The sequence below is a fragment of the Macrosteles quadrilineatus genome, unplaced genomic scaffold (assembly GCF_028750875.1).
Source record: "Macrosteles quadrilineatus isolate MER2022 unplaced genomic scaffold, UCM_ALF_1.0 Scaffold_3__2_contigs__length_128488019, whole genome shotgun sequence".
Taxonomy (NCBI): domain Eukaryota; kingdom Metazoa; phylum Arthropoda; class Insecta; order Hemiptera; family Cicadellidae; genus Macrosteles; species Macrosteles quadrilineatus.
Genome location: NW_026542596.1, coordinates 26,330,965 through 26,346,287, shown reverse-complemented (window position 1 = coordinate 26,346,287; position 15,323 = coordinate 26,330,965). Strand labels below are relative to the sequence as shown.

The 15,323-nt window shown below is 33.1% G+C and overlaps 1 protein-coding gene across 14 annotated transcripts in view; it reads right to left on the bottom strand.

The window, feature by feature from the left end:
* The window catches only part of LOC128988473 (peripheral plasma membrane protein CASK), a 266,450-nt gene that overhangs the window by 224,094 nt on the left and 27,033 nt on the right, over positions 1 to 15,323 (bottom strand). For all 14 annotated transcript variants that reach the window (XM_054409787.1, XM_054409795.1, XM_054409789.1 and 11 more), the window contains 2 exons: positions 9,261 to 9,444; positions 5,674 to 5,792 (listed from right to left, as the gene is read on the bottom strand). In XM_054409787.1, the coding sequence (XP_054265762.1) occupies positions 5,674 to 5,792; positions 9,261 to 9,444 (303 nt within the window). The remainder of the gene's footprint in view (positions 1 to 5,673; positions 5,793 to 9,260; positions 9,445 to 15,323) is intronic.

Sequence of the window (15,323 nt, the reverse complement as noted above, 5' to 3'; positions counted from 1 at the left end):
GTACTCATGGTAAGACCTGGACCCGGGACCGATTTTTTTTTTCGTTTTGAGGTCCCTAGAGGTCAAAAACACCATCCGTTCAAATTCATATATATATATATTTATATTTATATTTATATATATATATATATTTATATATATATATTTATATATATATATATATATGTCCGTTAGCGCGATAACTCGAGCAAAAATGATCCGATTTTGATGAAATTTGGTACAAACGTGTAAACCTACGTTTATTCGAACGAGTTCGCAAACCAGCATGATCGGACCATGGGAACGGGGGTTTATGGGGGCTTTTATGGGGTAAAAATGGGTTTTTCCCATTTTTGACCCAAAAAACATAAAATTTTGCAATTTCTTTCGAAACTATTTTGTAGAGCTTAAAAAAACAAATAATTTAGTATATTGAAGCGTTATAATGCGCCTAATGGTTACGGAGAAAATTCCAAAAAATTGTAAATTTAAAATTCCCATGTTATTCTTATGGAGAATAAGTAAACTGTTGTAGTTTGCTTGTTTATAAACATATTTTGCCCGAATTTGGAAAATGTTTTTATTTCTTACTAACTATTAACATTTTACATAAAAAACACTTTTACCCTCCCTGTTGCAGCAAACCTAAGTATGTTTTAAACTGATTCTATTTAAATAGGGAATAAATGTGATATTTTTAAGGAGACATTTTAGTGTAAATCCATTCAGACAAATGGAAATTCGCTTAGTCTGCAGGTTTGCTGCGGCGGGGGTATTTTTAACTATGATAGTCTTAATACCAAAAGTTATATTTTTTCTTTCAGCTTTTCATTCCATTATAGCTGAAGGGGATGAAAGAAGCAATGGTTCACAATAAGTTACTCATTTATTTTAAAAAGTTAGTTAGTAGGCCTACAAAAAAAAAGAAAAAAACATCAAACAACAGCACACTCTGCCAGTGGCTCTACCAAACCAAAATGTGGTTTTTCATCGGCTAAAACATCAACATGGGAATGAAATTGTTATTCACGAAATTGTAACCATGGTCAAATCTTAAACTTTTAAGTGATGAAATAGTAATTTTACGTTTCACATATTTGCATGTCATTTGAAAAAGGTTTTCTGACTTAAATTTAATATGATTGGTGTCTTGAGATGAAATCAGTCTTTAACCAAACATCTTAGAATTATTTGCTAATGAATTATTGCAACTGATTATTTCCATAATTAGAAACAAACTTAAAACCTACCCAGTGTTACATGCATGTAAGGAATCGTTTAAATGGTCTGTGCAGCAATTAATTAATTGTGGCCTGAATCTGACAGTATGAGACAATGTTATTTCAGTTCAAGTTAAATCGTTGTCTAGGAACAATCAGCTAAGTTGTACTCGAACTCCTTGTTTGGTCTCCAAGATATTGAATCATTAAGAGTTTGCAAATGTTTATTCCTTGTTAACAGCATGGAACACGACAGCGTTACTTGATAGTAACTATTTCAATTTTATACCGATAATGAAAATAAACTATGGTGTATTAGCCTGTTTGTCAGAATTATATTCCTTTAAGAACTAAATTATCTATATAACTTATGGTACTGCCACACAATCATCACCACAAGTTGTAACATGTCACAACATATGTTTTCTTATAGAGTGTAAAAGAAAAGAATGAGAGGTTTAAAGTTTTATTTCATGACTACAGTACAGTAGCCTCATATTGTAAGCATTACCGAATTTTTTAGGAAAGGGTTGGACACAAATTTGCTAGCAGCTTTAACTTTCTACAGTAAGAGGCAAAAAATTTAACCTAAAATATAATATTTAGTTGAATTTGTGTGTTAAATGGAGTATGATGCAATGATGAAATAGCTTTTGTTATTTTTATAACAAGAGACAATGAGGATAATTATGTGATCGATCATAAACAGCATAAAAAATAAGAAAACATAATTTTAGTACCAACTTAGAAATTAATGCTTGAGTTTCTAGCTCTACCAATTTTTTTTAAACAAAGGAATGTGTCACATAAGAAAATTAGAAAAGCACTTTAAGAGCTTCACTTTGACCGAGAATATTTGAAAATCAAAGAACCCCCCCCAGTGGGTGGCTGTTGTCTGGAAATACTTCCATGACATTAAAGAAGAATGAAGACATGTTATGGCTAAACTGATCCTGGTTGGAGGCAATTAAAAAGCCACTGGCGTAGAATCACACAAATAAAAAAACACAAGTTTTAACAAAGAACAATAGAGCAAAGTTAACTCTAGGAAACTATTCTTTTTGTGAGTGTATAGAACACCAATTTTTGAGGCAATAATTCATCATCAATAATTAAGATGGAGGGGGAAACTGGCATATTTAAATCAAAGATAATTAAATATGAGTGGGATGGGTGAAATAAATTGTGTACTGGTTAAGTAACACAGTGGTCCATTCATTTTAGAAATTGTCACCAAACTTGTGGCAGAAATGTGTCATTCAAACAGTTTAAAATAATTACAAACAATTACACCTAACTGATTGACACTTGGCTGGGAATTAATCAAATCGTTTTGCAATCAAAATACAACCAAACTTAATTATTAATTACTGAACTAAACCCGATCATTCAAGTTTTATTTGAACTGTCAAGTTTTCACACTAGCCTAATCAGTTAACTTTGTCATTTGATTTAATGAATTAACTAGTGTACCTGTAGATCAAATTCGAGCAATTGCTAAGTATTACATGCGTTATTTTAAAATGAATAACAGTCATAATTTCTGATTACTTTAAAAGATTCGACTCAAAGCAGCCTCCTCCTATTGGCTGTCCTGGTCGACGTCTTATCGTCTCCATTATGTCAAACGTTTTTTTTTTTTGTTATGTTTTGATTTTGTGCAAATAAAAACTGGTTTAAAACAGTGAAACATCAATCTTTTCAACTAATCTAATAAATCCGTATAGCACGTCTCCAAATTTAATATAACCAGCTGTTTCAAATACTAGTGTCAATAAGTATTCATCTGTTCAAATGTAAACAAACATTTTCTCCCTAAGAATAACATGGGAACTTTGGAGGCCACTGGGGCAGAGCCCTGATGGAATTCCAAAGTTTTTTTGTTTGATGGCAAAACTACATGCTAAGACCTTTCTAACAACACCTTGTACATGGTGATCGGTAGCACCGCCGCTCCAAAACAATTATTATGACAAAAATATGCATAGCGTATTAAATATGTATAAATATTTTCAGTTGATTTAATTTAATCCTTATATATAATATGTGAACGCGATTTCTACGAAACACTACTGCTCCGTTAATAATGAACGGATTTTTACAAACGATGTGTCAAAATTAATTATTTTTTTAAGTGGACGCCTCCTTTCACCAATTCCTGTAATAAACGTCCTTGGGCTTTGCCCCACAGGCCATCAAAATCCCAATGTATTTCTTGAATGAAGAAAAGAATTAGTTTACTTAAACAGACGAATAATTTGTATTGATTGCATACTAAAACAGCTGTTCATAGTAGGCCTAAACATATGGTACACACAAGAGCGTTTGTTTTCAGAGTGAGTTCGATTTCAGTTTCGATAACTGGAGTGGTGTGATTGATTACATTATCTTTGAGTTGACTCTTTTAAGTCATCTGAAATTATGTTATTAGTTATTTGTTTTAAAATAACGCCTGTAATACTTTGCAAAAAATTTGCTCGAACTCGAGCAGCAGGTGCACTAGTATAATAAAGATATTTGATTTGATTGGGTGCCTAGGCATTTAGTTTAAAATTAACATGAGATTTCAATAGCTTCTGGTTATTTGTCAATTTATACCATTGATACACAAAATAGACTTCCCATGTAATGTAAAAATTTAAAGCCAAGAAAAATAGAAAATAGATAAAGTTCAGGACCATCTCACCAGAGGGTACTAGTAAATCAGGTAGAATCATCATATATATTAAAACATGACAGGGTTTTTTTATTTCACGATTCTGAATCAACCACTTGACGGATTTTCACAAATTTGTGTTGAAAGAAAGATAATTTTGAGAACTAGGGAATGTCGAAGCCATAAAATTTTAGTTTAGGGTTTAAGTTTTTTAGAAATTAAGTTTCAATTTTTAAAATGTCTAGCAGCCGACGCTTACATTCTACAGTCGGGACCACGTAAGTTTGCAGTTGGTGGCAGCCAATCACAAGAAAAGGCTAGTGCGACGTTGCCACATCGCCCGTTGACAACTCTAATTAAAATATACTAAGCAATATTTTGAAATCAGCTGGTATTATTAGATTTGGCAACACCGCACGGTTCTCATTGGTTCATTCAAAACCATATGGTAAATAGGCTCCTCCCTCAACTGCAAACTTACGTGGTCCCGACTGTAAACTAGCTTTTGGTATAAAATAATTGGCTTAACATAACAGCTGTAAACATTCAACGTTTGTGACACAAATTCAACATTTGCATGAAAATGAAAAGACATATTTAAGGTTGACTTATTTATACTATGCGTAATTCTAATCATTACTACATTCAATTCTACTGTAAGAGGATGACAGACTAATTAAATATACAATAAAATACTTTAATGTTCAAATTATTTTTAAAGCAATTTTTGTTACATCTGGTTAAATATTAAAATATTCTATAGAGCTATGAGGCTATTTTATTTACTCTCATTTTGTCATTGATTATAGGAAATAAGTAAGATTAGTAGAGATAATTAGACCATAGAAATAAGTAAGACCATTGCTGTATAATACAAATCGAGGCTCTGTACTTGAGTCTTAATAGAAAAGGATATGCTAATTATTTTACTGCTCGACTTTTTAAGGAAAGAGTTTAAAATAACGATCTTTATATGTTTTAATTCATCTTGGTAACTTTTGTTTACAATTTATTATAGTTTTTTGGTTTTTTATACATTATGTGTTTGTTGTAGTTTTGAAGTTTTCATCTTTTAATACTGTACGTGTGGTATATTTATATTAATAATACCCCTACCACAGTGAACCTGCAGACTAAGCGAATTTCCATCTACTTGGTTGGAATTCCACTATATTATTCCCTTAAAATTGTCAGATTTATTTCCTATTTAAATACCGTTAATTTTGATGAGTACTTAGGTTTTGCTGCCACAGGGGAGAAAATAGGGAGGTTTTTATTGAAATATTGACAGCTTATTATGAAGTAAACAAAATTTCAAAATTTCATTAAAATATGTCCATAGACAAGCAAAGCTACAACAGTTTATTTATTCTCTATAAGAATAACATGGTAATTTTAAATTTACACTTTTTTGGGTTTTTTTTTTGTAACCGCTAGACATACAACAATGCTTCAATATACTAAATTATTTATTTTTTTGAGCTATACAAAATGGTTTGAAAAGAAATTGTAATTTTTTTTACAGGGTGAAAAATGGGAAAACCCCATTTTTACCCTATAAAACCCCTGTTCCAAAAGTCCGATCATCCCAGGTCTAGATCTTACCATGAGACCTACGGTAATAGTTAACTTCCTATAGGGAAATTCGCTAAAAAAATGGCAACTTTTGCATGGGACATCCTATGGTTGGTTTTGTATTAATCTTGACCTTTTTCAACTGTTTGCCCTGCAAGCTAGTACTTGATATAGATATGCATGCAAAATAAAATTTGACAGTTAGCTATTTTGTACAAAATTTAAATATATTCCTGTACTCACCTCCAAAAGAGCATGAAGTTGTCTATCTTCCAAGACGGCCTGCAGAAAATCCCGATCGTCTAAGGGAGGTTCCTGAAGACAGTGAATGTCGTCCAAGGAATCGATGATCATATTGACAGCTGAAACACAAGTAAACTACTGTAAAACACAGTTGAAACACAATGGATGTGAATGCATAGTCAAACATTTAACACCAAAATGTACAATAGTACAGTGCTAAGGATCAAATGAAACACAAACAACATCCTGTGAAAGACAATTGAAATTGAAACACTAGTTGATAGCACACAATTGATGTAAATGCAGAGTCAAACGTTTAAAACCAAGATGTATAATGCTAAGGATTATATGGTCAAAAGAAACACAAACCTTGTCTTGAGAAACACAACCGAAACACAGACTATGAATGAAGATACATGATCACATGTGTGAAACACATGTGGTATTGAAGTGGTGACACATCTGTTAGCAAATAAAATCTGTGTGACAATTTTTTAGTAGGAGAAGGAATCGTAATTTAATTCTGTTTTCCAATTAGCTTTGCCTTTACAAATAAAATTTAAAAACCTCCAGGAAAAAATTGTTTTCTAAAATAATGTGTTGCTATTTTTTTTTTATGTTAAAACCATGAATAAAAAACATAAATTTTTACTTTGTAGAAAAAAATAATATATGATTGTATAAAGATTGAGATTGAAGTAAAACATGTTATAGATATTTTTTAATGGCATTTGTGCCAAACTGTTTCATAAATCCAAACAGAAGTCATAATCTTGGAGATTTCCTGCATTTTAATACGGTCGGTAAGCCAAATTAATAATCTTGTCATTACAAGAGCAGGAGAAAATTATTTATTATGTTCAAATGTGCTTTTAATATTGTTTTTTTTTATCCGTTTGTGTAGCCCCTGAGCTGTTGGACATAATGTAAGACTAAATTACTTACGTAATTCCCGTCACAGCTCAATAAAATTAGAATATATTAAACGAAAAACTGCAGTTCAGTTCTCACACCATTTTTAATTCACTCATCAATAGTCCATCCTACAACAGCTGATCCTTGCCCAATATCTCTTTCTCTCTCACACAACGGATAAGCATAAGCTGGTCTAGTCTGTCCCTTGCTACCTGTGCGGTTGGTCATCTTTGTTAGAACAGACCTGTTTTTTAAATGTTTAATTGTTTTATGTATTTATTCGTGTTTGTACTGTGTTTATCTTCTGACGATGTTAACAACTGATCAACTCTACATTATGTACCTGAAGCTGACGATGGTGTTTTAACACCGAAACATGTCCTGAATAGACATATTTTTTTGAGCTGTGACGGGAATTACGTAAGTAATTTAGTCTTACATAATATTGTTTAACTATGACCATTTTTTAAACTAGCCGTTTCAGTTCAGTTCTTAGAATTGATTCTTAGAAAAGATTCACTTAACAGCATTGTTTACTTACTTTACAACATTGCTTTTTTTTACTTAACAACAGAGGTAACGGACCAATGAGGTTTGAGGATTGAGAAAAAATAAGTAAAATTGCAAAGCTTCGAACTTCAACTAATCAGCTGTTCAGGCCAATTTAATTGTTAATGAGTGGTGCAATTAGTGTTTGGTACAATGATTCATTGCATGACTGTCAGTGGCAATGAGAGATTATAAACTAAAACATTACCTATCATCAAAGTTATGAGTAAACTTAGTGATTGTTAGTAATTAAAAACTATCGTAAAGTAGTGTACACAACTCTTGTAAATAGTCTTAACGTGATCATTGTGTAAACTACTAATGCTTTCCTGTATGAAATACCTTTGTAATATAAAACAAACCCAAAACAAAACTAACCTATAAAAATATCTTTATGTAGGTAAATATACAAACTTATTTTTAGCTAAATCTGTAGAATATTATTTCATCACTAGGGCCTAAATTGACTCTTTTTGACCCAAGGTCAAGTGTTACGATCGAGGCGAAGCCGAGGTTGGAAAATCAGCGAGGGTCAAAAACACTATTTTTGCCTGAGAGGTGAACTATATTTTTCGTCATATTGCGTCATTAATTAACAAATTAAGCTAGGAAACTAAATAATTTGTATGTAAAGATAACCTCTCAAAACAACTTCCAGCTTGTTTTCAATTCTGCCAATGCAGTAAGCGGCTGTTTAGTAAGTGATTCAATCATTTCGGCTATTACGATTGCGTTACAGTACATTATACCATCGATATCTTGAGCGATCGACAACAATAGGCTAACACCTTACCTAATAAATCAATCGATAAATAATTTTGATCGATACGATTGCCACATTTGAAATTTAAAACTGTTTACGACAGCTGATTTTTACTCCCTAGAGAGCAAAAATATTACTTTAGTACACATGCATTAAAAACGGCTGTTTTTGCTGCAGTATGACAAAAAATATGTTATGGTATTAAGCATTAATGATTTTAAAACAAAACACTGACTTTTAACAATTCTAGTAATCTAAACAGATTGGTGGACTAAGGCTATGTATTTTTTTCCTTCTAAAAATCAAGTTGTTGGTTTGTCCACTATCAACGTAAATTGTAAACTAATGTTTCTTGTAAATTAATAAGAGAGATTTTACAGTTCAGAGGTTTAACAAACACTATCCTTTGCTACACAACTAACAATAAACAAATACAGATATAAAATAAACAACCACTTATAATACTTCAAAAATAAATATTTTTATATTACCGTAGGCCTACTACTACAAGATCACACTACTACATTCCCTGAAAAATATTGTGTGGTAACCGAAAAAAGGAAATTTGTAGACAGATGTAAAGAGCCTATCACATCTTCTAGGAAAAGGAATATCTAAATAGTATAGAAGCTCTCCTTAAAACAAATTTAGTGATATTGGTGAATGGATAACAAAACATTACAAGCACTGGGGAAAGGATGGAAGGCAATGTCCAATCAAAGTGAATGTTGATAGTAGCAACAGAGGCCCTAACGTTAAGGACAAAGTGTCTTAGGAAAACACTAGGCTTTGTCATTGGCAAATAGACAAGGTCTCCAACTTGAAAATTAAATTCAATGGTCATATTTGCATATTATTTTTCATGGCCTTGATAAAGATCTACGGTCTTAGGCTGCGTACAGGCGGAACCTTGGTGACTTTGCTGTGCATCGTAGTAGTACTCAGAGACAAATGGAACAATGTAAAGACACCACAATGTTGTCTTGAGTTTTGCCAAGGAATTTGACATAGCCCAGTCAGGTCAGAAGATGTGATTACGACTCCTGACTGGGTTAAGATACTAGCTGCTAAAAGCTTGAGTGATGAAGCACCAAGTCAGAAGATTGATCTAAGCTGTATTTTATTCTCCTGATCGCAGAAAGTTTCTGTGATATCGCCGCCATCACTGAATATGATAACCATGCACCAATATCTATAAATAAAAATCAATTCAATTTGTTTATATCAATTAATTTGGAATTATTTTGATACGGGAATCCTCGGTTATAATAGCAATCGCAATAGCTGTATGTAAACTCTGTGTGAACTAAGTCTAACACTCAATTGTAAAAAGGAAAAGTCCTGAGAGAAGCTCTCTTACCTGCAGATGAGATCTCGTCGTCTCCGTAGTCTGAGAAGTGGTCAGGGTCACCCGGGTCTGTCGCCCACTTGGGGGAGGCGACAGCAGCCATGACAGCTCCCTTGAGTCTCCGTCGTCCGTTGTACTTCTTCATCTCCTCAACTGTGTCCACTAGATGGACCTTAGACGCCCCTTTGTCTCTGTCCTGTAAACAACCAAGGGATTAGATTATTTTCTTTTAGCTTAGATGTTTTGCAGCTACCTAGAATAGCTTAACGGTATGAAAACTGAATAAGAGTAGTCATCAACTGATGGTGTTACAAAATTGGCTTGGATTAATAAAACACCGCCTACACTCCGCCTCTGCGGCCCTACCCGACTCGTATTTCATTGCTTCAGTGTGAGTTGACAGCATTTACGTGTGAGGTTTGTATCACTTAGTGCAGGAAGGACAGTTTCCACCACTTCATTGCGAGTTCAAATGTCGACTATTACGGAATTTGTGATTGTTTCATTTTGTGCATGTAGCATATTTGGAACACAATTATAAGCATTTTCAGCAGTCCATGTGGTAATGCAAAGATGAGTAAAGGATGAGATGATAGCTTTGTCAACAATTAAGATCAGCAGGATATGTAACCAGGACCATTTACTGAAACCCAATGATCAAAGACAGCTGGGTTCAATTTCAAATAATCAAAATGGTTCTGCCTTTTTATGGTATTGAGCTGATGACCTTTAATTACTAGGCAATCACTATAACCACTAAGTTACCCAGCTACAATGTATCTACCTACATCATGAACATTTGATTGTTAAACACTACTTATAACTTAGATCCTGTCCTTCTCTTCTTTGAATCGTTTGCAAAGTTATTTAAGTATTTTTTATTTAATTAAAACTATAGGCTTGGTAGATAGCAGTGGCTTAGTAGAAGATATCCAAGACAATTTATATATACAGCAAACTTTTTTTTACATTATCCTTTGATTAACAATGTGAATGTAGGATAAACAACATACCAATTCATAGTTTTTAGAGCAGATAAGTGAAGGATGAATATTCTAGAAGGAATAATATGATAGTTCAGTTGCTGATCAAAATAATCTTGTTCTTGTAATGATAATTAGCTCAATAATCAATATGAGCTGGAATCTTGACCAACTTTTTAAAATTTACCTCAAAACCAAAATAATGATCATCAATGATCAATGGTCATAAATGAGTTCTTGAACCACTTGGCTACATGAACTCACTTGTTAACATGCTAAATAATAACAATTAGTCTAAAGTTAATCCGGTATACAGTACTACTATTACTATTCAATCCAGACCAGAAAAACAGACATGCATAGCTAGCACGAATACTAGAAATAGAAAAATACCGGTATGGATCATAAACATAAACAAATTACGTTTTTGACCTGAATCCTATACTAATAACATTAACTTGGCTATACTAATAACATTGACAGTTCCATTTAAACAATGTCAAATAATGTTTACTTTCGGGCCAAAAACGTCATTTGTTTATGTTTATGATCCATACCGGTATTTTTCTAGTATTCGTGATAGCTAGTTATTCATGAAGACTATCTAAGGATAAGTTTTTAAAATAAAGTAAAAATTTCTTTTACGTTTTTGAATACACTAAGGCTTAGCAATAAGCTAAATTCAGACCTAAACCTTACAAAATTAAATTAATTCATCATTGGAAAAAATTAAAACAACCAAAAATAGACTGTGCTATAGTAAAAGAAGAACAGTTAGGCCAAATAACTGAGGTTAGGTAGTAACAAGACCAGGTTTTGGTCCTTTCAAAACGTAAAAAATGCCACTGGCGTAAAAACACACACAATTTTTTATAAAAAACAGATATTGAAGATATATTGTGCATCCCCTCCTCACATTTACAACTAGAATTCCTGTGTTCTTGAAATCTTTGCAAGTGCAAATGAGTCCGTCCTTACAACACTTTAAATACTCTTCTTTCTTTTCTTAGTATAGCTTACTTGCCTACAATGCCTATCGTAACAACATATCCTTTGCAAGCTACAATCATTTCTACATTCTTATTTCAATAACAGACTACAAAGAAAACATTAGAAAATAAATTGAAGTGAACAGACTGTTAAAAGACAATTTCGTTGTTTGAAACACATTACTCACCAAGTGAAACTGGAAGAGGAATGCGGTACATACTTTAATTTCTCCATGTCAAAAGAAATTAACTAGTTTGAATAACATATTGACGAGAGTTTACTGAGAAGTCCTATTATCAGAGCTACTGAAAACAATGTATTTGTAGGACTTGTGGTAGTAGCAAAGTAACAACTAGTACACTAAGTCAATACTTAGTGTACTAGTTGTTACTTTGCTACTTGTGTGGTGTGTAAACGTCATGAACATTTTATAGTTTGTACATACAAGTTTGTAAAGTAACTGTACCAACCTGTTTTTGTGCTTTCTTTGAAAAATCTGCCTAACTTACTGGTAGTGGTGCAGTCAGATCAAGTCCTACTCAAAACTATGCTATAGACAGTTCCAATGTGTATATTTACAAAATGGCCTGTTATATCAAGCATAAAGGCTCGTCCAAACCGAAGCGGGAAAGTGGCGGGAGCGGCGCGGGAGCGGCGCGGGAGCGGCGCGGGAGCGGCGCGGGAGCGGCGCGGGAGCGGGAAGGGGGTGAGTGACCGGCGGGAACCGGCGGCAGCGATACGTGGCGGGAAAGAGGTAGCCCACACCGAAGCTGCAGACAGCGGGAAGCGGGACGACTCCTCAGTTCATTTTCATCTTAGCTACAGATTGATTGTGTTAAGTGAATGTTTGTGTTTTATGCGTTCATTTCATGAATCGTAATGTAAAAGAAGAAGAAGCTTTGCTCTTGCTAGCAACAGCTGAGGATGAAGATGAAGCTGCAAGACGGCGATCTTATTGGGTTCATGACATTAATCTAAATAGACATTTATTTGGCGAAATACCACCATACCCTTATGCCGAATCTAAGGAAAGATGAAAAGCGGTTTCAAAAGGGGTTATCTACTATCCAATACTACTTTAAATTTTAATAATTTTATACTGAGGGGGCTAAAAAATAACAACTCTTAACATCCTGAGCCATGTACCCATGTGTTCCCGCGTCGGTACGAGCGGGAAAATCCAACATTTTTCAAACCGGTGGGACGATCGAACAACGCTGCGGGACGGCGGGAGCGATACCGCTCTAGTGTGGGTGCTCACATCTAACACCATGTGTTTTAAAATCCCGTGCTGAAATTCGTCCCGCCACCTTCCCGCTCCCGCCGCTTTCCCACTTCGGTTTGGACGGGCCTTAATGGCTCAACTTCACATACAAGCTAAAATCTGGATGATTAACAGCAGCTCATCAAACAATAAACAAAGTCTGGAAAAATTTGACTCCGCCAGTGACTTTGGATTCGACTCACCAAATTTTGAAATTGTAAACTATCCAAGTTTAGTCTCATAGTTGCTTGTACACAAGTGATAGTGAGGTTGAGTATTGATGATGTTGGAGGAATTGGTTAGAACAAGAGTTGGATGTCAACAACCCAGCTTATTTACTCTCTGGATATTAGCTTGAAACTCACCGTGAGATACAACTGGCAGTTTAGAATGGGGGAGGAGGGAAATAATAATCAATATAGCTAAAAAGGAAATAGGCCTAAAAATATATTTTCATGGCAAAAAAATTTATACTACTCTATATGCCGTAGCAGAGTAATTGGCCTATGGAATGAAATGGAGCGACGGCATGGATCTCACATTGCAATAAATCTAAGTTCAGAAAACAACTGTCACTCATTTTAAGAAATATGTTTAGTTTGTATGGTTGTAGTTTTAAGGTGGTACCAGCAATTGACCCATTGACCTTGTATCACGAAACCGGAACATTTCCGTAATGAATACAATACCACTTAAATTGGTTATTTATTTATTTTTTTAAATAATTTCTAAGGTTGGTTGTTAAAAAATACAATTAATTACATCTTATTGGCCTAGGGTAAAACAATTAAATTCATATTTTCATAATTTTTGGTATTTTACAAAAACCTATGTTGCATTTTTATTTTTTATCTACTTTTATTTGTTTTGTATAGGGAATTGTATTCTAAAATACATGTTAGGTGCAAAAGAATATATATATATATATACTGGTTTTTTTTTCTAAATAAAACTATCATGCTTTCAAAAAATATAAATTTATTTTTTTAATATTATTTTTTTACTTTTTATTTAAATGAAATAATTACTAAAGGCAATTATATTTTGAGTAAGTAAACATAACTTGCTATCTTGTAACTTCAAAAAGAAATGTTTTATAAATTTATAAAGAAAGCCCTTCATTTATGCTAGTTTAAAAAAAAATAGGGTTTTCCAATTTGTAGTAGCGTACTTTACAAAAAACATATGTAACATTTTTATTTATTTATCCATTTTAATTTTTTTAGTATTTTTACGTAGGGAATTGTATTCTAAATACATGTTAGGTGAAAAAAATATATATTGGCTTTTTAGGTGAATAAAATTGTCATGCTATCAGAAAATATAATTTTTTTAAAATTTTTTTTGCAACTAATAATTTATTTAGTTTTTACTATATTTAAAAAATCATTATGGAAGGCAATTTTATTTTGAGTAAATAAACATAAGTTAACTTGCTATCTTGTAACCTCAAAAATAAATGTTTTGTTTTATGTATTTATAAATAAACCCTTGCAATTTGGCTAATTTGAATAGGCTAACTCAGTGACTGCATGGTACCTAAATATTAATAGGCCAATGGGTTAAAATAGCCTTAAATAAAAATAAAACTACTGTTTGTAGATCTCTTTAACTAAACATAGCCTTTAAATTCCACCTTTGATCAACCAAAATAATGGTTATCTTAAATTGATTTGCTCCCTTACTTAACTGGTTTGTTTATTGTATTTTGCTATATCAATATAGCACCCAAATTGATAGGGATGGTTTGCAGTGAAGATTTAATATATTTGGTATTGATAAGTAACCTTGCTCTGCTGAGGTGGATCTCAATAGAAGTGAATGTTTCTTTAGACAACACTAAATGCAAATCACTGGATGCAGAGACAACCAGGAAAATATTCAGGATCTATGGCTCACACCAGAGAGGCCCTTCCATTAAGATTCTTAGGTTGTTGGAGAAATATACAAGGTATTTATTTATTCGACTCAATGAAGTTGACACTTTGCGGTCATACTGAGCCGATTGGCGAATATACTAGGGGACAAGCTAATCAATAAATCCATTTTATGTTTCTTTTATTATTATTATTAGGAGTCTGCTGACCAAACACTTTTACTTAGGGTTAGTTGAAAAAATGTAACCTTTTGGTTTTGACCAAAGGTTAAAATCAGGTCGGTTGAAAATCAGGTTGCTATTGATCAGGAAAATATTGATTTAAAACTTATTAATTCTAATTGCCTACCTTACTATAGTTGGCTTAAACGACTTATATATTTGTGGCAAAATATTTAACACAAAAATAAATTGAAAACTAACTACATCGTGAGTGTCACCTGCGGCTGTGTTGAAATTGTTCACATCTTACCCGGTGGCAAAGGAATTGTTAAATTACTATGTGAAAAGTGAAGTAGTGAACATCGTTTGTGATTGCGTAGTTGTCTACCGTTCCATCAAAATCGTGAATTTCTTCTGCGTTTGTTGAGACATATCCTCCTCACATTTGATACCGGCAAAACCATGAATGTCTGCTGTGGTTGCGGAGAAACTGTGATCATTTATTTGGCCGCAGAAATATCATGATTGTCTCACTCAGTCATGGCGGAATAATGGTTTTTGATTGCTTATTTTTTACGGATGCTTTTGGTGAGAATAAAAGCATCCGCTTGGCATCCTCCAAGTGAGGCCAATAATCTAGACTAAATATTCAAATGAGAAACCAGAGAGTAGGATTTTTTTTATTCCCCAATATTCAAGATCAGAAACAAATCTCTTAAAAAAACTGGGGATCTTTTATAGCTGGAGAAGAAATATTATGTCAAAATTGAAAACAAAGAATAATAGACAGAGGTAAAATG